At 33.0% G+C, this 24,417-nt stretch overlaps 1 protein-coding gene and 1 pseudogene across 1 annotated transcript; both read left to right on the top strand.

Moving 5' to 3' along the window:
* Nucleotides 1-1,672: 1,672 nt before the first annotated feature.
* On the top strand, nt 1,673-10,650 carry LOC138322130 (sodium/myo-inositol cotransporter 2-like; annotated as a pseudogene).
* Nucleotides 10,651-11,006: 356 nt separating this feature from the next.
* LOC138320791 (sodium/mannose cotransporter SLC5A10-like) lies at nt 11,007-23,381 on the top strand. The gene is made up of 15 exons (XM_069264009.1): nt 11,007-11,125; nt 12,545-12,616; nt 13,878-13,982; nt 14,297-14,356; nt 14,748-14,852; nt 15,716-15,821; nt 16,315-16,395; nt 17,426-17,631; nt 17,761-17,896; nt 18,697-18,804; nt 18,964-19,114; nt 19,857-20,025; nt 20,295-20,510; nt 20,916-21,075; nt 22,184-23,381. The coding sequence occupies exons 1-15, from the start codon at nt 11,018-11,020 to the stop codon at nt 22,417-22,419; spliced, it is 2,019 nt and encodes a 672-aa protein (XP_069120110.1). The 5' UTR covers nt 11,007-11,017; the 3' UTR covers nt 22,420-23,381.
* Nucleotides 23,382-24,417: the final 1,036 nt, after the last annotated feature.

Genomic DNA, 24,417 nt, shown 5'->3' with positions numbered 1-24,417 from the left:
TCCACTGTGACGTAACGTAAACAGAGTTATATCATATATATACATGCAGTGGAGCTGTATTATCTATACTCTACACGCTGATCATCCAGGCTGTATACCCTCGGGCTGATTCAACTCCTTACCTGTTTATACCGAGTTCATAAAAAGGAGACTTATGCGCCAGTTTACGGTGTGCGGCCTTCCGACCAACATGACGACTAAAGGCATTGACAACTGAGCTGATATTTTGGTCCTTGTGATTTACTTTGCTGCTGTGTCAGCCATAGGGTTATGGGTAAGTAAACATTGATTCTAACAGCTCATCAGTGACTATAGATTTTTTAAAAGGAGGTCAAAGTGTCTAGATGTACTTTGATATTATGATAATGAATTGCAGCATATTGTGTTATCTAAATATAGTTGTGGGGAATACCAATTATATTATCTTAATATCTCATAGACCAAGCTAGTATTGAAATCAGGGCAACTTTTTGTCTACGAAGAAAATTAAGACTGCACTTAAAGAAAAGATGTCTAATGCTGCGCTTCATTTGTATCATATACCTCTTTTAACAGTATATACAGTATATTTTATATCAACACCCGTGTGCGACTACTGAATTCCATAATTGCAATTTCAAATTACATTTGAGAAATTAAATTGAACAGAATAAAAAAATAAGTATAAGTGATAAAAATGTTTTACATATGTATCTATTCGCAGTAACTTTGCAAATTTACATCAATCTCAAAATTGAAAATAAATCGCTATTCAATGGTTTTTTTTTTCTAATATAAATAAAATGCAGGAACAATTACACTTTATCAAGTATTAAGATTCAGTGCACAAAATAACAGGTATGTGATAACGGTCTGTACTAACCTTCAGTCCATCTAGACGAAGTGAGACGACATTCTAAGTAGGGGACATCTAATTATGCGACGTCTGCTTCCGATTATATAGTAAAATGTATTACCTAGTACTACTTAAACGCTCTACTTGAAATGAAATATGTTCGTGTCGATTTATTTTCCCGAATTTTAATTGCCAGGACATACGCAAAAACATAGCGCGCGAAAATAAGGTTTATACATGTACACATTGATATTTGTATTTACAATTATGATATTTGTATTTAGGCAATTACATATTATAAGATAATACTTACTGGTTGTTGTTATAAACATTTGTATATAACAGGGTTATATGTCTTATTTAATGTTGTACGGATAACAAAATATATTACTTACCACCATCAAATCGTTATAAAAAATACTCATGTGCTCATATATGGATTATTAATCATGTATTATTGTATAGATCAGTATTATATTATCCATATTCAAATGCATTAATTACACTTTTTTGTTTGTTATAATTTGCACAGTTATCTGCCCTTGATTTGACGTTATGTGTTTGCGAGGGTAACTTTACAATCGAAACTCCTCGGGCATTCTATAAAGAATATTTTCTCGTTTACGGAAAGTGCCGAAGGTTCCCGATTGGGTAACTTTATACATTTTAGAAAAACGACGCTAATTTCGTTCACAAAACAATGACGTCACAATCAACAACCTACCCGGAAGGGCGGTAACTCTGTAATATAGAAAATCGGCATTGTTTTCAAATTAACAGTCAATCAGAGGGACTAACCGTGGAAATGTCAAGAGCTATTGCCTTGCGGAAAACTCCATGAATTGGATTACGGTATGTAAATCCCAATGCACGGAATATCCTCGTTTTTGTCCACTTCGTTATCGATTTGTTGTCTTGTCTTTCAGTTACATTTCTATAATGATGACCCATGGTCAGCCACTTATAAGCGAAATCGTACTTTGGTGATATTTATCATACATTATCTTGATAATTATCTAAGAGTACACTGTCCATCAATACAAATATACTGCATACATTGCTATAATGGACAACATGTTATCACTAGTGCCATTATCGAGGAATATTCTATTTACTTACTAGTACACTTATTTTGATAATAGTTTCTATTTTTTTAATTTAGTAAGAGACAAAGTATCACAGTGTTGATTCTTTAAATATAATAAGAAATATCACTTAACAGTAATATAAATCAATTATGGGCCGCCCAGCTGGTAGAATAAATGTTACTGTTGTATTATGTAGGTAGGAGCTTCCCTTTTCTCCAGTAATATTGGGAGTGAACATTTTGTGGGACTCGCTAGGTCAGCGGCCTCTACCGGGATAGAACATCACATTTGAAATTATGGTAAATTACCTTTATGCATCTTCAGTCCTGTCACAAAAAACTATAACAAGGGTTTGAATGAACATGGCCACCATATTGAAATATATGGTGACATTTTTAATCTAATATTCAAACTATAAATTTCAACATACACATTGCATAGCCATAGCATAACAAACCCCTTATAACACATAAGGGAATTTATAACACATAAGAAAATCAAAGCATCTAAATAACAATTACACAAAATAAAACTTATTTTTTACGTACTGACAATAGATAACAAAGGGAAATAACTCTTACAAACTTATCAGCATAATATATAACAAATATTGTGCAGGCTTTCAGATGCATAAATTAAGCTTAGTGTTTAGCTGCCTTAAATGTCTACATGCATATAGTGTGTAACTGCAAAAAATGTAATATTATGGAATTAATGATACGTCGATTTCATAAAGTCCCGCCTTCCGGTGATTATGAATCAAATAGTCACTTGATATATGTATCTGTCGTTACAATTAGGACTAATCGAAGATAAATGGTTGTTTTGGTACCTGTTTTATATTATATCAAATTCTGTCATTATAGCAAAGTTTCTTTACCTTAAGTATGCTTATTCCAAGCATTTTTACATACATCCACACATGTGCGATAGCAGATGTTATTTATATTTGCTCGTAAGCTTTAAAGCTAATCTCCTAAAAACTTTTCTCGTCCGAAATTAGAACATTTGTTTTAAAATTCTTTTGTATTTTGTTTTCTTCTGTCAATGCTTCCTATCCTGTTACTCTGCTGGAAATCTCTTTATATCTACTGGGGTAATTATTCTGACCTGTCTAGTATGTTAAACACTCGTTTGTAGTCATAGTTACTATTCAATACAAAAGGAAATAAATATGTTACGTGCCGTAACTGGGCAAACACTTTGACATGTTATTTTTTTCTGCATTAATCTATTGAAACCCACAAGGTTTGATGAATTAAGCTGTGAAAGTGTTTCAAATGACTTCAGATGCCTTATAGATAATAGCTACAACACATACATTACATACTGTAAAATTGTTACTATATTTTATGCGTTATGTATGTTTAGATGGAAACATACCTGCAGAAATCACTTTACAATTACTAATAACACTGTAAAAATGTAAATTGCAGACCATAATATTGCTTCGTCGCTGACAGTATGTACTCATTTCAATAAGATTGTCATTCTCAAAATGTTGGTTACTTTTGGTAATGAATAACATATTAAAAGCTTATCTTGATTCGTGAGTATGAAAAATACGGCACACATAACATTAACTTATAATTTGTTTCCTGTATCTTTTTAAGATTTTCTTAGGTATAATGTATCACTTTGTTATTAAAGACACCAATATAGTTCAACATTCTAATGTTCATGTTATTGGTAATGATTTCTTTTGTTTTCGCCTGCATCAGTCGAATCGTATACCATACCCATGTATTAATGTCTGATGTAATACTGCGGACACAAGGGTGTTATTCATGGTAAATGTTACTCGCGGGATAAAAGTCACAGAAATGTCTAACTACAGGAATAACTATTTTTTATTTAAATGTGCAATATAACAGCCTTACTTGTTATTGTAATATTGCGTGATTTATTCCATAATATAATTATTATGTCATTATGTATATTGTGCTATGAAATTGTTGCAGTTGAATTAGTTTTCGTTATAAACTTGCTTTTATTTCTTTTGCAATGAGACGATTTAGTGAACAAAGAAAGAAAACATTTATTTGAAGACATTGTCTCATTACCATCGTGCTTATTGAATCGCTGTTACTGTTTATTGTGTCCGTAAGGTGTATACATTACCAGAGTAGATGGAGAAGCGTTTGGGTGGCAATAAAATTAGGATTTATCTCTCCTGCTTGTTCCTGCTGCTCGCCGTCATCACGAGACTGGCGATAATGTATTTCATATATTTGTGGTCGTTTTCTAGAGTCTACTAGTTTGACTTTAACAAAGGGATTTTTAATCTTATGTATAGATAGCTGTATAGATGTAATACTCACGAAAAGTCTATTTATCTTATGACATCACTCAATTTCAGGAAAAGTATTTATACAGACGCGCTCGTTACCGAACTATGTAAAACTGATCTACTCTCAATCATCAAACAGATAACGCTCACCTTTGCCTATTTACTTTTATGTAAAATTGTTTTTTTATGTCTGATGAAAGATTGTTCAATGATACTTTTGATGTATATGTTTTTAAAAGGAAATTTTAATAAATGCGGCCACTACAATAAAGAAGTGAGCCAATGAATGACATTCGATTCACTGTTTGTTATTATATGGTAAATACCTATCCGAGTATTAGATATGCAACCAGTTTAAACAGAATAAGTATATGACCGAGTGAGGTTGACTTATATTATAACATTGGTCACAATACACAGACATTTTGTAAGAGGGATGGCATATGATGATTTTGAAAGTAATTATATAATTTTGCAGGATGGCAAATAACACCGTAGAAATGTCAAAAATGAGTTGAAAAAATCATATATGGTTTATACAATGTCCACGAAAAATAAATCAAAATTGAAAAAAAAAATATATACACACATTATTACATGATACTGATACGGTACAGATTATATACACACATTATTACATGATACGGTACAGATTATATACACACATTATTACATGATACGGTACAGATTATATACACACATTATTACATGATACGGTACAGATTATATACACACATTATTACATGATACGGTACAGATTATATACACACATTATTACATGATACGGTACAGATTATATCACACATTATTACATGATACGGTACAGATTATATACACACATTATTACATGATACGGTACAGATTATATACACACATTATTACATGATACGGTACAGATTATATACACACATTATTACATGATACGGTACAGATTATATACACACATTATTACATGATACGGTACAGATATATGATTTCTCTTTATCTTAATAATTCAGGTGAGTATGTTTGCTGGTGCCTTGTTCTTACAAATGGCGACGGGATGGAATATGTATCTGTCTGTCATTATACTTCTGGCGGTCAAGGATTTAGAGTTCTGTATATAGTAAAGGTAAATATTAAACATTACAATACTTTCCAAATCATAACTATAACCTAACAACGCTGTATTTTAAATGAGTCGACTTTGCCAATCCGCTGCCTTTAAGATAGTAGTCATGGGAAATATTCCAGGTACAAATGTATTTTTTTTCCAACTACACCGGAAGTGCCTTATGTACGACACCGGTAGGTCAACCTCGCTCCCATCTTCTGTGTTTTGATTGATGATTTTTAATTGAGACAGTGTAATGACAATGATTTTATTCTCATAAACGTAAAGTGTAGAGAATTACATACAGGCAGAACATACATAAATACTTAGACATTTGATAAACAAGAGAAATACTTAAATGGAATTGATCATTAACATTGTATGAATGTGGGGTGATTGTACCGCAAGAGTTATAGGCATAAATAAATAACATATAAGTTGCAATTATTTATCAGACACCTCACTTACCATTTAAAACATCGATTTGTAGATTATGGTGCAACGTTCACTTGTTGCAATAAACTTAGAGCATGCTAAAGGCGGATCTGTTTTGGAGTCTTTCCTTACGGCAACACCACTGTTCCTGATGATTCTACCTGGAATTCTCAGCAGAATTCTGTTTCCCAGGTAAGAATAAGCATTATATAAATCGATCGTAAAAATTATGTAAAGATTTGATTTGAAAATCATGCTACATGTCTGCTTTGAGCCAAAGATACAGGAGTTTTAATAGGCTTGACTTATCAGAAAAAATAAGTACAAATTAAACAGGAAGCAATGCGTTTTAGATTTATCTAAATTAGATTCTATGAGAATATATATCACTCACTCATATGTGTGAACCCCTTAATTAATTAAGATGAAGTAGCCTGTGCAGACACCGAAGAATGTATGAGAATATGTGAGGATCCTTTGGGCTGTTCTAACATCGCTTACCCTAAACTGGTTCTTGAACTGCTCCCACGAGGTGAATCTTTTAATATTTAGCTTTTGATGGAGTCCAACGAGTCTCTTATAGTGATACATGTATATAATGCACACTTTGGCAAATAACGTTCCAAAGCAAATGAGAAATTCTGAAGACAGAATTCACTGAACATGATTATAACACGAAACAGCAGAATTTGGGCGTTGTTGAGAAGACAGCGTTTAATAATAGACTGGGTCAAGTAGACAAGTATACAGTTGAAATGTCTGTATACATATTTTCAGGATTGCGAGGTTTTCTCATGGCAGTCATATTGTCAGCACTCATGAGTTCCCTAACGTCTATCTTCAACAGTTCCAGTACTTTGTTTATCATGGATCTATGGAGAAGATTCCGGCCGTTATCCACCCAGAAGGAACTTCTTATTGTGGGCAGGTATACGTTTGTGTTTGTTATTGAGTAAGATATTATCCCTGACTGCACAAGAAAAAAGGTAATAAGGAAAAGATAGAAAATTACAACTTTGGAGTAACGTTGTATATTACAACATCATATATGTATGAATTTTTCATAAGCTAAAGTTTCTAATTATCCATAAATATTTGCTCACCTTTGATTGCTATGGTTTCCCTATATTCTATAAATAGATGCAAATAGCATTGGGATAATTGCATTTCATTTACTAAATGACTGTACCAGCTACTAAAAATACAATTGCATATTTTAACAACAATGAGGATTATACCCATGGGATATTATCACTTGGTTCTATCTGTCTAAACTGTCTATAAAGGCCACCAGATGGACAAAGAGTAAATAGCCTTTATACACAAAGCACAACGTGTTTGGTTTTACAGAGGTGGTCGCTAGGACAGGTTTGACTGTATCCAATCAGTCGATTCTAATATAAAGTCTAAAAATAGGTTACTCTCTACTGTTACTATTTTAATATCTATCACGAACAATTCCGATTCTTTTGATCACAAAGGAAACTTTATGTTAATAACAAACATGTCTGTTTCCACACAGAATCGTCATTCTTGTGATGTGTATATAAAGCATTGTCTGGCTTCCACTCATAAAGGGATCTCAAGGGGGACAACTCTTCAACTACATCGCTATGGTTTATGCCAATTTATTGACTCCTGTGGGTCCAGCCTTCATGTTAGCCATGTTTTTGGACAAAAGCTACTGAATGGGTATTGATTATGTTTCTTTATAAATTTTACATACATGTCGGTTTTATCGAAAACAAAAATAAAAATCATAACAAAAAGTTACCAAAACAAAAATGTTAAAAAATCACTTTAGAGCCAACAATATATGGACTGTTAGTGAAACGATATAACAATATTTTTTAATATAACATTATATAAGTACGGATGCATGGATACATCGGAACGGAAACAAAGCTATTTTGAAACATACATCGTACATAAATTAAGAATATCATTCATATAACTTGAATAAATCCAATTATGTAGTCTCGAGGCTCTTATATGAAAAACGATCGATTTCACTTCAGGGTGTAATTGATGGACTGGTAATAGCTCATATTTGCGGATTCATCAGACTCGTCTTGGAGCTTGTTTACCCAGCGCCACTTTGTGGAGAACCAGAATATAGACCAGCCGTTTTGTACAAAGTTCATTTCCTTTACTTTGGGGCACTGCTTGCATTTCTCACGATGTTTTGTATGGTAGTTATCAGTTTGTTAACACATAAAAGGACAAAAGAAAAGGTAACATTCTTTAACAATTTTATTATATCAAAAATGCAAGAGCATCTTTGAATAAGATAGGACTTAAATCAACAATTGCTTATAAAATAGCATTACATCAACAGCATGAACGTACATATCTATTCCCGAATGTCTATTTTGTCGAAATGCAATACTGAAAAGCTTATTGATTTTTTTGCAATCAATTTATTTTCTTTTGCATACACGGATATGTCTCTGCCATACGTATAATACATTGGTATATATTATTATAGACCTCCGATACTTTTGTCATGGGAAAATGTTGCGCTCTCTGTAAAGGAAGCAAAAGGAAAACGAAATGTACAAACATTTCTGTACTACCTGGTCGCCAGCTGTTAGGGTTGTCAAAGCATTATACTTATCTGTTGCTGATTTGCCCTGATTTCCATTACTGACATTACTAACATATTCATGTGACTTTTATTTTATGTAGCTAGTTGGTGGTTTTATTATATTTCTCTTTGCAGAAAGCTTCATAGCTGCGTGCCCCGAAACGATATGTATATACCGTGACGGCAAGTAAAACTCCTCACTTTGCTTCATAGTTTTATTTTATTACTTAAACTTGAAGAAAGTATGATAACTTTATGCTCTTCCCTTTAGTTAGATGGGGTGACTTGGTGGACACGAGTAAAGTACGACTCTACAGTGAACGATCATTATGAGGATGACATGCCATCGGATGTAGAGAATGACAGCAAACGGAAAGAGTGTGAAAAAGAGAACATTGGCATGCAGAAAATTAAAACGGAAGCGCCTGAATCGGGTAACTACATTGTATTTTGTTCTTTTCAAATACATCAGTTTTATTAATCATATATTAACTCTTAAATCGAAACAATTTATAATCATATCCACTGTAATATTACATGTAATTGAAATAGCCTGTATTAGACATATCAGAAAAATTATATGGAGAATTCTGTATTACCTGACACACACAACCAAATCTCTTATTGGCGACAACATACTTTTCGGTATGTACCATGGCACAACATCACCTCACCCCGCCACCAATTTTACGTATATAGGAATAACACTGGGTACACTATAAGTAATTTTGTTATTGCCAACTGAAACGAAATTGCGAATATCAAAGAGTATTGTAGCAGATATTGGTAGCTATTTCAACATATGTAAGAGTGAACTGCTCATACTAAGATCTCTTTGCAATTATATATGTACAGATCTAGATGACTCGCGTGGACTTGTAAAACCCCCTCAGTCCCAGGAGAAGAAGGAAACTTCAAGAAACAGGTTCATTGAGTTCCTATTCGGAAAATATGATAAAGGACGAGAAGTTGTAGTGATGACTTTGGAACAAAAGAAAAATTTTCATGAGAGAACGACCAAGAGTTAAAAGATTGTTGAACATCTTTGCAATTCTTTCTATTGGAACTACAAGGTTTCTTTTAGGATATTTGGCATGATTCGTTTGTGAAAAACAATATAATATTTGAAAAATATGAGATTTTAGACTTTCGGATGTCCTTCATTTCAAATACGCATTCGTTAAGAGAAATGTTGACATTGCATTATATAACCCATAAATTATGTAACTGCTAATGTAACATCAACCTTTATTTTTGTATGTGTAAAATTAGCTGAGATTGTATCATTTAGAATGAGTTACGTTAAAAATGAACAGTTTACCGAAAATAGTCCTGTAAATCATTTTATAATGTCAATAACAGTAAAGAAACGTTCTAATAAATCTTCAGTTGTTATCTGTTAAAATTTCCGTTTTAAAACTTGTAATGTAACACTTATTGAAAAACAAGGACATATAAAACACATTACGTAACTGCTACAAACATCAGCTGGATGTTTAAACAATGGATCAAAACTTTAAAAAAAAAACTTGATATTGTTTACCCAGCGGAACCTTTGCTACCTGAATGAGGCCAGTTTGGTGTATTGCAAGAGATAAATAAGTACTCCACAGCCGTAGTTTCTCCACAGCACGTTGATATTACGTACCATTCGACTGTAGCACCACGGGTAAAAATATTAAAGAATCAAATAGAGAATGCATGGTCAGTGTATTAAGATATACGCTGAATTTTGGAGAGGGTAAGGAAAGACAAAGATATCGCGTCTTCGTAGAGCCGAAAATGCAGTTTGGTTTTTAAGACAATGACCATGTGTACTTTTTATCCTGCAAAATTAATTAATATTTAATTTTTGACACAAAATTAATCATAATCTGCATTATGAGTAAATAAAGCCAACCTAGACTTGGTGTAGTAATACAGTTTGAATGGGGTAATACAGTGTGAATGGGGGTACTGTTTCCAAGTTAGTTCTCGCCGGAATATTGACGCTGTAGTTAAATGAACCAGTGCAGTTTTTAATTCATCTTTTTTTTAAATATCTGGTTTATTAATGGGAAACTGAAATGTTATTGAAACATAGTGAGATTTGTTGTGTTTTCAAATTATAAATAGAGACTATTTTCATATCTTTTGTCATTGTTAATGTCTCACACGGTTCTATTTTTTATGATAGGGATTTGCGGTGAAAACTTTAATTAAGAAGTATTGGCTATCTGAATATCTGTATTTACATTGGTAATTCAAAGTGCATTAAATATGTGTTTAACACGTTTACCTGTTTCTTAAATTGTTTCATTATTTATAATGCAATTATATATATGCTCCGCAATGCACCAGTTAATCAAATGTCTTTTTTGTTATCGCGTACATGGATTCAAATTGAAATAACATGTTATATACGGTGTACAGTATATGTACAAATATGTGTTTAAAAAAAAATCATTATTAAGAAATGAGATGGACCTATAACCACTGTCAGGTAAAACAAATACGTAGTACTGAATCACATCTTGACTTTACAAGTGATTGTTATGTAAACAAATCCTTGCTACATTATCATTCAGCGGGCCTATATTATCTACAGGTAAAGTTACAGTTAGTAACGGGATAATTCAGACTATATCCCATTAGGCAAATGAACCTCTTCACCTGTTAAGGCAGGAGCTCCACACACATGCTTTAGTACATGTATATAACAAAAGAGGTCAACATGACGACTAAAGGCATTGACAACTGGGCTGACATTTTAGTCCTTGTGATTTACTTTGCTGCTGTTTTAGCCATAGGATTATGGGTGAGTGTGCGATAATATTCAGAATTTATTTTCTTAACCTTACCAAAACATCAATCAAGCCTAAAAGTTAAGTTTTTCAGCGCTAACATGACCTTAATAGCGGCTCTTTCAAATTATGTAAACTAAAAATAGATTTTGGGAATACCAGAGATGCACACTTAAAGGTAAGTGTTGTATGAAGTGCAAAGAGTCACTCAACTGACAGAGTAAACTGCTATGGATCAGTCGGTAGATCTGGGTTCAATACCTGGTCAGGGCATTCAAAGGCAGAGTGTAATATCCCTCTTCTTCAACACAAGCAACTTCGCTAGCAAAGGCTATTGAGTACGATACTCTCCCTGAAACTAGGGAGTACATATGTATATTGTAATGAATATCCTTGACTAGCGAAGTTGCCATACATGCAAGTTCATCGTTGGAAAACCTATTACTAAGAAAATGTTTTCTTTACGTATATTCATGAAGTATATGCTGTCGGTTACCACCCTTGCATTGTGTCTCATTTAATTGTGTATGTTACTGATGAAGTAACAACCTTTTCTGGCTATCCTGAAATCTTTCGCGAACATTAATTATGAATTTTTCATGACCAGTGCTTCAATAAATAAACATGTATAGATAACATAAAATCTTAAAGAGAAGGTAGATATAGTACCTCTATATGATATATTAACTGTATTATCTGTTATACGTCTCTTTAATCTATTGCGGCTTTATTAGATATTATACATGTTATATTTCTAATAATTGCAAAATAGATTCGACACCAGCAGTACAGATTTACAATCCTAGCATATCATATTGATAGCCTTATAACATGTTTTCTGTGTTTGCATTCTAAATCCTATTTACTTTCTGATTAGCCCATTCGTGTTCTCCTTTATGAAGGAAAAGAATCAAAGACTGGCGCCAAAATTTGCGTAACCGTGACATTACAAAACATCGACGTTGTATATAACGGAAAAATAATCCCTTGAATGGATGTTATTTTATCAAGAATTCAGAAAAATGCATTATGAGTATTGATGTAAATTTTTAAAATCATCTGTGTATGAAAATGAATTGATTGCAAACTTTTTGTTGATTTGTACCAAAACCAATTAGTTAACTTAGTAACTATACCCGAGAGGATGTATTTATTAGCTGCATAAAATGTTTTCGAATCGCTATATCTATATAGATAATCATCTCGTAGCGACGTGACCAAAATTCGCTTGTACTTTTAAGCGTCATATATTTAATGATGAAATCCTGCTACTTCTAAAACCCATTAAATTTCTTTTGGAGTTATCCCTTGGTTGACAGGAAAAGCAGTTTTTTACAGAAGAAGTTTCACACAGCTCATAATAAGCTTTTAAAGGTTTCATGATTTGTGTATATGCATATTATTATGCATTATATATTGTTTATAATTATCAGTCAATCAGACGATCGAATCGAGGGAATGTGAAGAGCTACTTCCTTGCAGAACATTCTATGACATGGGTTACGGTATGTATTAAATATATGTAAGCTATATATATATACCTTGATTTTTTTTTATTTATCTCACTTTGCGTTAGTAATTATCTAAACAATTGAAGTATGATTGGTAAACGAACAATGACAATTAAAGATAGACAATTATGATATACCACAAGCGGAAGATATAAACGGTATAAATGAAGTCACAGGTACAATGAAGCTAATTCATGCCATGGTTATTTTAAGAAATTACGATACAGAGGTCATTAATACATCCTACAAAAAACAATTATTTTCATTACAGTTTTATCCTTCATAACAAACATTTGCAACCCTACTCAACGTTCCTGTATGTTGTGATCGTCAGTTATTTCTTAACTAGTTATTGATGTCTCTTAACAACGAAAATATAATCGAAGTTTTAAAATATCAGTACTTTATACCAACTCAGGTAGCAGAAAACAGTAGATTTGGACAATCTATGAAATTAAGGCGCACGCCTTAGAAATATAGATATAGTCATTTAACTGTAAAAAATACCTGTACAAAAGTATATATATTATTAATCAGCACAACTTTTGCAATTACAATTTGATATTTTGATGCAGATTTGGCCATATTCTGCGCTTATTCATGCATGAGAATACCATGGTAACAACAAAAAAATACCTGAAAAATTGCAAAATATCATGATTTTTAGCCCAAAATTGCAGAAAATTGTACTCAATTTTTTTCTTAAGACCTACCTCAAATTGAGCACTTCTATCACAATGGCAAAATAAGCTAATTCATTTCATAGGTCGATTAGGTGGATTTTTCAATATTTTTGCCTAAACCCGCGCCATGGATTTTCCTTCAAGTAAAGCTAGCATTTCCGGTCAAGACGCACTTCCGGATGAGCCCAGAATTGTAATCTCTAACCCATTTTTGTTATGTTTATTTTTGAAAAAAATGAAACTGATATCAAACCCTCCATATTGGATGTACCAATTTCAGAATATATTTGATTTTTAATTGTTTATGCATGGCTCAAAACAGGGGCTCCCCACTTAATAAAAATATATAGACCGTGGCCAGGCTGTTCTTCTCTGGTTTGCTACCTCATATTAAGCATGCCATCACCATCGTAAAAGGGTCTTTATGTAGGAGAATCGGAGCAAGCAGATGATGACTCAGGGAGCCAACAGGTGGACCATTATGGCCATAAGTGACCATTAGAAATATTTCATATGAAAAAAAAGCAATTTTCTGTTTGTACAATTTATCTTTGGAATGTACATAATTGCAGGTGGGGGCCTCCCTTTTCTCCAGTAATATTGGGAGTGAACATTTCGTCGGACTGGCTGGGTCAGCAGCCTCGGCCGGGATAGCCAACATCACATTTGAATGGATGGTGTGTTGTTCATTATATTTCATCTAACTGGTTGACAGATTACACCACAAGATGTTGAGTTTGATACGTTACTTCATTTTGTAAATTCAGCAGTGGAGGATAAACTATGAAATTAGTAAATACTTTTCAGCAGTAATTGGTGAACATTTAAATGTATTGGTGGCATTTAGGAAAGTCATCATAAAAACTTGATAAATATCTTAAAATGTACAACTAGGACCTTTCATATTCCAACATGTATGTTCTGTGGATACAACAGTATTTACATACTTTATGCTGCATGGATACACTTTATTTTGTTATTTTCATTACAGTCTACATTTCCCATTCTGTTACTTGGCTGGTACTTTCTACCTGTATATATATCTGCTGGGGTAAGTTGTCTTTGTGATGTTTTATTTTTAACAAATTATCATCTTAGTAGAAACTATCATAATAGCCCATGTTTATGATTTTAGCGGGTTGGCGATCTATTGATGAATTACTGATGTAAATAGTTATTGTTTTATACATTCGATGAATGACACATATCCCATATAAAAACAAAATATTAAAAAATAAACAAACTAATAAACAAAATAGAAGGGGAATTTCATTGATAATTTTAATTTCATTGATAATTTTAATGGCATGTGTTTATATTCAAGATGTATGTGCCAATAGAATATTTGTTATTGGTTATTCAATATAAAAATTACATCAGATCTTCAATTCGCTTATTGACCTTTTGGTTTTAATGCAAGTGTTGGTTATTTTGTTTTTAAGGTTTACACATTACCAGAGTATATGGAGAAGCGTTTGGGTGGCAATAAAATCAGGATCTATCTCTCCATTTTGTCGCTACTACTCGCCATCGTCACCAAACTGGCGGTAATTACTATTGACACGTTTTGTACATAAAACTCTTGAATGTCTACGCAACCGTTTGAGATTTTCCGACTTAATTTTTTTTCTACCCATGATCCTTTAGTCCTATCAGTAAAGGGAAGTAATTCCTACAATAAATTCGGCTACTAGCTCAAAGGAGAAAACTCCTTCAAAACATATGTGCAAGTATCACTATGCATAAATTAAGCTAAGTGCTTAGCTGCATTTAATGCAATGACCTTGAGCTCACATTGAAAGTAATAGAGCATTTGTCATGGTTTTTCACTATCTTATATTTACCTTATAACAATGGCAGTACATACGTTTATTGGTACATTTTTTATCCATGAAAGTAAAGTCAAGTTATATGTGCTGTTACTGAACAAAAATTTTGACATGTTAATTTTTATTCATTAATCTCTTGAAAGCCAATTTTTCTTCATTAATCTCTTGAAAGCCAAAAGTTTTGTTTTTATGCCTTATTTATGTTTAGATGGACACTTCCCTGCAGAAATAATTTTACAATTAATAATAACACTGTACAAATGTGAATGGAAATTGTAGACCACAATTTGGCTTGACCGTAAATAATTATTTCACTACACTATAGTTGTACATATAATGAGTTTTGGCAGTACTGCTATAATCATTTTCTGCTCTTATTTGTATTTGTAAAATTAAAACCAATGCATTGAAATGTCTGTAATTTTCAAAATGACTTTTGGTGATGAATAACATATTAAAAGCTTATCTTTGTTCGTGACTTTGAAAAATACGGCACATATAACTTTAAAACGCATGAAGCACTCTTCACTCTGAATTTTTTAGCTATGAAGGCGAGTATGTGTTTTATGTTTACTTATCAGGTGAGTATGTTTGCTGGTGCCTTGTTCCTACAAATGGCGACGGGATGGAATATGTATCTGTCTGTCATTATACTTCTAGCGGTGACCGGATTTTACACCATTGTAGGTAAGTAGAAATTATTGGTATTTGAGTATTACAATTGGTGTCTAGTAAACGAACGCATTTAGAAACGATTTTAAAATAGAATAATACAAACAAAGTGATATTGATATTAATTTGGATGACTTCATTATTCCCTGCTAATTGAAAATAGCTTCTTACGTAATCCAGAAGCGAGATGACACAACAAGTTGAAATTAAGGTCACTATAAAATCTTTAAGTGACAGTTTTAAGTAGCACATGAACATCTTATATATCTTAATATCATTGCCTTTTATATCTACTGTATGAATGTGACACAAAAATACTGATCTTGGTATAAAATATAATAAATGAGGGATAAAATACTTTCCAGAATATGGATCTGCATGGCAACATTCACATGGACAGTATGAATATTGTGTCGGATATTGCTGGTACATTGTATTTTGTTTCATCAAATGTAGTACTGTCCATTACAAATTACTATATTTTATCATTTTGTTTGTTGTCCTGTAGGGGGTCTCACTGCTGTCATGTACACAGATACATTCCAAACAGCGGTCATGACAGTCGGAGCTTTAGTACTAGTAGGAGTTGGTAAGTAAATAAGTGATTTTCTTAATTGTTAAACGTTGTTTCTTAAAATAAAATTGTAAAATGACCTGATGTGGATAATAATTGGAACAGGATTAAGTTTTTGTTTTTGATTTTTTGCCTTTCGTATTGCCGCATCACAGTGTGGATGGTTGTTCTTAAACCAGAAATCAAAAGTTTTGATATGTGTATACATATGCAGCATCATATACTTGGAGTTTCTCAATAGCCTTAGAGACATACTTTCTAGGATTTGTTTAGATACATTGTACGCTGGCAAAGTTAAGCAAGGCATAAGCAAGACATACATAAGACAGAACTGTGATTGTGTGTAAAAAGACGGATTTGTTTGTGTAGATTGCAAAAGAACACAAAAAATGTCTAGATTAATAAAGGTCAGATAAATAAGCATTCTGCCCAAAGGCGTCCACAGAACCATAAATGAAAGTTCAGATTTGATATTTTTGGTTCACGGTGTAAAATCAAGAAATGATCTAATCTTAATGAAAGCTACATTTTTACAGCAGCCCAACACTGATCCAATAAATTGTCTATCGATTGTTTACTTTATCCATCTGAATAACTATGATATGGATTCATAATATTATTTCCCCTTATTTAAGCATTGAACGTCTTTCAGTTGGCATTCATAACCAATGTGAATACCAACTAGTGAGAGGCAAGTTCCACGAGACGCAGTAGCTCTTCATGTTTAATCTGCCTCTGTCCAGTTGGCATTCATATTAGCCATGGATGCCAACTGGAAGTCGTTCAATGCTTATATACAATGAATAAAATATTAATCAAAAATGGAACAACTATCTAAAAAGCCATCTTCCATAAGCGTTGGCACGACAATTGATATGTTATGATGAAAATAACCTCATATTAAGCGGTTGGCAGTTCATAGACTGATAAATGCCAACTGCCCTTTGCAAAGTTACATAGTACTAGTAGGGCTGCAATGGAAATGTAAATCTATACTGATTCAGAATATTGTTCCAAAAAATGAACATTTTCATTCTGCTTTCAGGATTAAAAGAAGTTGGAAGTTTAGATAATCTGGAAGAGAAATATATGAATGCCACAGCTTCTATACGGCATGCTAACACATCGTGTGGCCTGCCGAGGACGGATGCCTTTCACGTTTTCCTAGACCCCGCTGGAGATAATCAGCCTTGGCCGGGCCTGTTTATGTCAACACCTCTTTTGTGCTTAACATACTGGTGCTGCGATCAGGTTCATAGATTGAAGTTGTTTTGTACAATGATGTGAGTTTCCGCTTATTAACAAACATTGGTGGACATTTGCAGCACATTGATTGATAAGTTACATAAAAACTCAAACAATTGTACTTATAATTTGTAGATAATTGTTCAGAGGTCACTCGCTGCGAAAGACATGGAGCACGGTAAAGGCGGGTCGATCGTTGCTTCTTTTCTGAAAACAACTCCTCTCGTATTGATGGTTCTACCTGGACTCATTAGTAGAATTTTGTTTCCAGGTATATTTGTTTCTTTTTGTACATGATGCAGGCCGGATTATAAAAATGTCCAGCTTCATCTTCAAGGTTCATGTTCAAAATATGAAGCTTTGAACCAGTAAGCGAAAGGATCACTTCCTTTGTATCTTAGTATCAACACATGTTCCTCTTTGTGGTTTTAGCAAAGACTGTATTGGCGATTTAACTTAAAGATGCTCCGCCGCGGTTTCATTTCAAATACTGTACTTTTATTCTGATTCAGAATTAGAATAAACAGCCCAAAGTAATTCGCTTTTGTTATTGAAGAAAAGCAATATTACAACTTTTCCATACTCGCGAATCAACTTTTGATTGATATCTCAAGAAATTACCAACATTTCAATATCTACAATGCATCGGTTTTATTTTTACAAATTCATATAATACCTATTATTTATTTCACCATAAAACTCAGTAAATAGTACTATATAATTTTCATTATATCGACTTAACACCAAGAAAAAAACATTCAATTTACTCTAACTTTATTCCAACTGTCGAGACACGCATGGGTAATGGAGCTCTATCTTTACTGACCACTACTTTTAAAAGTATAGCAATAATACCAATACTCGTTTTCCTACATAAGGATTTTTAATATATTTTTGTTTTTTGTTGGATACAATAAAGCTTCAACTTCGAAAAGGGTATTATTTGATTTCAATATATTGATTGCTACTGGAAGCAAAGGATTCACTATTCACAAACATTAAGAAATCATATAAAAGTGTAAATCAGACTATCGAGAAGACTTAATCGAGATTGATTTATATTTTGTTTAGATGAGGTAGCCTGCGCAGATCCTGAGGAATGTATGAGGATATGTGATAACCCTGTCGGCTGTTCTAACATCGCATACCCTAAACTGATCCTCGAACTTCTTCCACAGGGTGAGTTGTAGTACACAGGGCCCAAAATATAGTTAACACATCGTAGACATGTAGGTAGACAGAAACTTAGTTAATATCTGATTTACAAAGATCGGCATTTAGTGATCTGTGATCTCATTTTGATAAATGATGATTTAAAAAACTTATTCGCTTTTTCAGGATTACGAGGTTTTCTTATGGCCGTCATATTGTCTGCTGTCATGAGTTCATTGACTTCCATCTTCAACAGTTCCAGTACTTTGGTTACCATGGATCTATGGAGACGTTTCCGACCGTTATCTACTCAGAAAGAACTACTCATTGTCGGCAGGTAATGTGTTTTTGTAAACTTTGATCAGTATCTGTTGATATTGCCTTTATCAAACGTAAACCAAACCCAAATGGGGAAAAAATAAAATGGGACTAGAGTCACGTTTTCCTCAAGAGGTACGTACGTACAACTCTGTTCTTCGTTGTAAACTTCCATCAGAAATATCTGGCTCAAATGGGTTTGTTCATTATCTTCATAATATAATTCGAAGATAGAAATGACACTACGATAGAGAACATGCGATATTCTATAACGTCAGAAGTAAAAAACAAATGTTTTCACAATGATTTGCAATAAAACGTCTTAAATTCATAAATGTCTTTTGGTCTTCCGAGAAAAAGCCTACGAGATGCACCTAGTTTTGTTAACGACATTTACATCTTAATGATCTGTACAAACAAACAAAAAACATTGTGTACAAGTAATGTTTGTGTAATAAAGTTCGTTTACACTTCTATTAATAATTCTAGAACAAAGTTCTAATATTCGAATATTCGATATGCTTATTGAAATTAAATGGCCATTGTAAAAACATTATTTTAAAAACTGTACCTTGGTTACAAAGAAAATTGTGAATAACCAATCTATTAGACAATAAAACATTGGCATAAACTAATTCGATTCATAATGAGTTAAAGATGCTCTAAGTCATCTTTAATGATGCATTTCAAAATTCCTCCGGCATCGATACACGTAGTTTTGTACAAGTTTACATTAACTGACCAGCTGCATTTTATTAAAGAGTCGTCATCCTTGTAATGTGCGGATTAAGCATTGTCTGGCTTCCACTCATAAAGAGCTCCCAAGGGGGACAACTCTTCAACTACATCAATATGGTTCAAGCCAGTTTAATGTCTCCTGTGGGAGCAGCCTTTATATTAGCGATGTTTTGGACAAAAACAACGGAATGGGTTTGTTTTGATATAGTCAAATTTTATTATTTAGATCTAATAACAACATTGACAAAATAATTAAGCAAAATGTATAACAACAACATTAAATGCTACTGAAATAGAAATAGAGGATATAATATGTAGTAGATTTCCGTTGGATATTACAGTGTGCTTTGTTGTTTGTTGTTGCAAACTAAGCTAAATTAATTGCTTAATCACATATTTTCAACTAAGGAATTGCGTTCATATGAACTAATGTTAATATTGAATATAAATTTTATCAACAGGGTGTAATCGGTGGATTGTTGATTGCCCATGTTTGCGGAATCATCAGACTCGTTTTGGAGTTTGTTTACCCAGCACCACCGTGTGGAGAACCAGAAAATAGACCCGTCATTTTGTACAAAGTTCATTTCCTTTACTTTGGGGCACTTTTGTCCATCCTGACACCGTTAAGTATAGCCATTATAAGTCTGGTAACACCAAGAAGGCCTGTTGAAGAGGTAACATTCTACCATTTACTTGTATTATCTGTAACGCAGTCATTTGTATAGGAACTGATAATGGAAAGTAATAAGCTTACACAGGTCTAATGCAAAAGATAAACTTTAAACGTCATAAACAATTCCTGTTATCTGTATACTTGTCAAATCTGTCCTTAAAAACTACCCGAGATTAAAACAAAAATGATTTTCTTATTGTTATATAACCCATTCTATTCCCCGTAGTTAGACGGAATACGCTTTGAAGAAAGATTGGTATTATCAAGAAGAATTATAAAAAAAGATTGTTGGTTCCATCAAGAGATGAAAATTCTCCTTGCAGAAATTTATATAGTTTTATTTTATTACCTTGTTAGATGGAAGGAGCTTGAAGAAAGTATGATAACTTTATGCTCTTCCCTTTAGTTAGATGGGGTGACTTGGTGGACACGAGTAAAGTACGACTCTACAGTGAACGATCATTATGAGGATGACATGCCATCCGATGTAGAAAATGACAGTAAGAAAACAGAGGGTAAAGATAGTGTGAATCTGCAGGAGACAAACATTAAGTCGTCTAAATCAGGTATGCATATCGAATTCGTGCTTCATGTTTTTTAGTTAAAAATATGTTGTATTGCCATATTAGCCACATGATCGGGCACAAGTTAATTCTAACTTACAAACGCCCTCTCCATGAAAATTAACAGCACACACATATATATACATCTGATAAGATGGATTTACATTATTAAAATTACAACATAATTATTTTTTAAATGTGAACAAATAAAAAGAGAAGAGAGAAATAGATTAATAACGAGAGATGAAGGAGAGTGGATACAACATCAATAGATCACATGTTATTTATAATCATTAGGATATGTTTTATATAGTATACTAAGATAATTAAAAAGAAACTCTGTACCATCATGTATAGTCGACACTTTGAAAAAAAACCTATTGTAATCCAAAACGTTCATCTTGTACAAATGTACGTCATATCCCGTGCTAAAGGGGGCTTTCTCCATACATCTCATGCTTCCATATCAAAACTGGTCCTAAGGTCTGACTGTAACAGTATGGCACATCCAATTATAATATAACTATATACAAATGTAATGAAAAATAATGAACGAGTTAATTTCCACTCATGAACACACTACACGCAAACACCATCTATCTCCCTCTCTCTATGTTTGTCTCTCTCCATTCCTCTTTTTGGGTGAGACTGCATTCTTCGTGATATCCGAGGAAATGTTGAGTATTTTTTAAGTTGAGGATACAATAAACGTGTTGACAAAGGAACGTTAAAGAAACGAACGAGTGCATTGATATTACAAAACCGTGTGAAGTGTTCCATAAGAGTGAACGTTCTTTTCTATAATTTTATATAGTTACATAAAAAACAAAACAAGGGATCTGGAATCCAATGGTAACATTAATATCAATAGCCATCTTATATTATGTGTTGTGCACACACAAATGAGAAAACATTATGTTGACCTATATCTCCCGATAATTTCAATTGACATAAATCTCCTTAATTCATCCAGGTTAATCTCTCAGAACTTAACATCTAAGATTCTCCGTTTACAAGCCGTATCGCCATATTTACGTTATGAGATGTTAGCACGTTTTTTAAATCAATGGAAACACTTGTTACAAATAAAATTAATTTATATTTTATACAGGTGAATCATGTGGTCAGGATGATATATCTCAAACAAAGAATGGGGACAAAGTTTCGGAGAATAAATTCGTTAACTTTTTATTCGGGAAACAAGACACGGGAAGAGAAATAATCGTGATGACTATGGAACAAAAGAAAAACTTTATGAGAGAACGACCAAGAGTTAAAAGGGTACTAAACATCTTAGCCATTTCTGTGGTAGCACTTGTGATGTTTCTCTTCGGATACTTCGCGTAAACATTGTGTATTGTTCATAACATTTAATATTATTTTTTAATTTATTTATGACATATAAACGTGTAGCATTTCTGGAAACATATGTAAGCTTATGGTTTTCCAAGAGTACAGTATAATCAAATGTAAATACTTCCTTTTTCTTTCATACCTATGGGTGGATTACTGGCTGGTCTAGGGCAATACACTCATGTCGCCTGAGGCTTTATTGCATTGCTACCCATGCAGTAAAGCATCGTGACGTCACGGCGTCAATAAAATTTCTATTTCCTCGGTAAAATGTTAACTTTTTTTTTCACAAACTTGACTATTTTTACTATAAAAGATGCAAACAACGGAATTTTCGTTGAAAATATCACGTCATTTTTGTATGAAAAATTGACTAACAGCCGTGGATTTCTTATTTCAAAATGGCGGGATATTATAGTTGTAAAATTGCAGTAAAACGTCGAGGTATGAAAGAAAAATACTCTTTCATAAGTGGATATGAAGGATAGGGATATTCTACCCTTGGGATCACAAAATGTTGCAAAACACTCGCTAAGCCTCGGATTTTACTACATTTTGTGACCCTCGGGTAGAATATCCCTATCCTTCATTTCCACATATGAAAGAGTCTTATATTCCAACTCCATCACCTTTGCACTGATAACTTATATAGTAAATATAATCGGTACTACATCCAGTTGCTTATGTGTTATATATGAAGACGGATTAATATAAGTACACTGTACTTGTTTCTGAATCAAACATCTCGTGACATGTTTATTACACTGTATACTAATTGAATAAAACATTGTTTTAGCTAAATGTAAATGCTCACTCATTTATGCAATTGCCAAAACAATTTAGAAAGAGTATGCCTATAAATACGATATATTTCAAAACACAAGTAAAAGCCATATATTATTGCTTAATTTGTCTATGCGATGATCCATTTCAATAAAAGAGATGAAACCCTTGAATTTCAGGAGGTCTGTTGCATTTTTTTTACTAAGCAGCACATATTTGGTTTTGGTATGGTGCGGCTTTGTTGATTACATTTCACGTACTACAGGTATGAAATAAAACTTTTAAGGAAAATGGGGATGATCTTCCTTCATGATCACTGTATTTTGGTAAAGATTTCTAAAATTAAAAAATATATATATATATCTGAAATGGGATGATGAGACAAAGTGAGAAAAATACAAATACCGATTGTATCAAACATTTCTGTGATTCACAGTGAAGTAGATTTAAACAGATAACTGTCCTTGTTTGACGGAACCACGCGAGACTGCTTTTAGTATATGGGATATGTCCGCTACTCAAATCACCTAATGAATTCGAAGAAGACTTTATAGATGCCGCAAGATGAAACCAGGTCGGTACGAAAAGCATACATGTACAAGACCTTGTGCTCCTTAAATCAACGACATGATATATTGTTCAATAGAAAGGCTTCACAAGAATTAAAGTTGATGAAATCGTAACAATAAATTGATTTCAACATGAAGACCGATTTTTTTTTAATACATATACCTTCCAATCTTGTCATTGGCGTTTGTTCCACATAAAACTCAAAACCACATATGGATTGAAATGGCCATCGATATGAAAATGACATATTATTGAAAACCATCATTAATTATTCTTTAAAATTTCTCATGTGAAAATAAAACTTTTCGAAATTCATTACCTCAGTTTAAACATGTGGTGGGGATTCCACAAATTAAGTTATACTATACATCAGTATAGAGTTCCTGTAGGTCTAGACAGTTGACATTATCCTTAAAGGATAGCGCTAAGAACTAGGCGATTCTTTGGGTGTGACATGATTTTTTATTTTTATGTTTCTAAAGTAATTTCCTGATACATTACCCCGGTATAAGAAATATTTTAGGGGCAGCACAAATCCAAAGCCACTATTTCTCCCAATTTCACATTTCCTATACTATCCCTTCCCTCTGACAGTTTGCACTTATGCAATTACAAGTACACGTACGTGTATGTTCATAC

The sequence above is a fragment of the Argopecten irradians genome, chromosome 4 (genome assembly GCF_041381155.1).
Source record: "Argopecten irradians isolate NY chromosome 4, Ai_NY, whole genome shotgun sequence".
NCBI classification, from domain to species: domain Eukaryota; kingdom Metazoa; phylum Mollusca; class Bivalvia; order Pectinida; family Pectinidae; genus Argopecten; species Argopecten irradians.
This window is presented reverse-complemented; position numbering and strand designations above follow the sequence as displayed.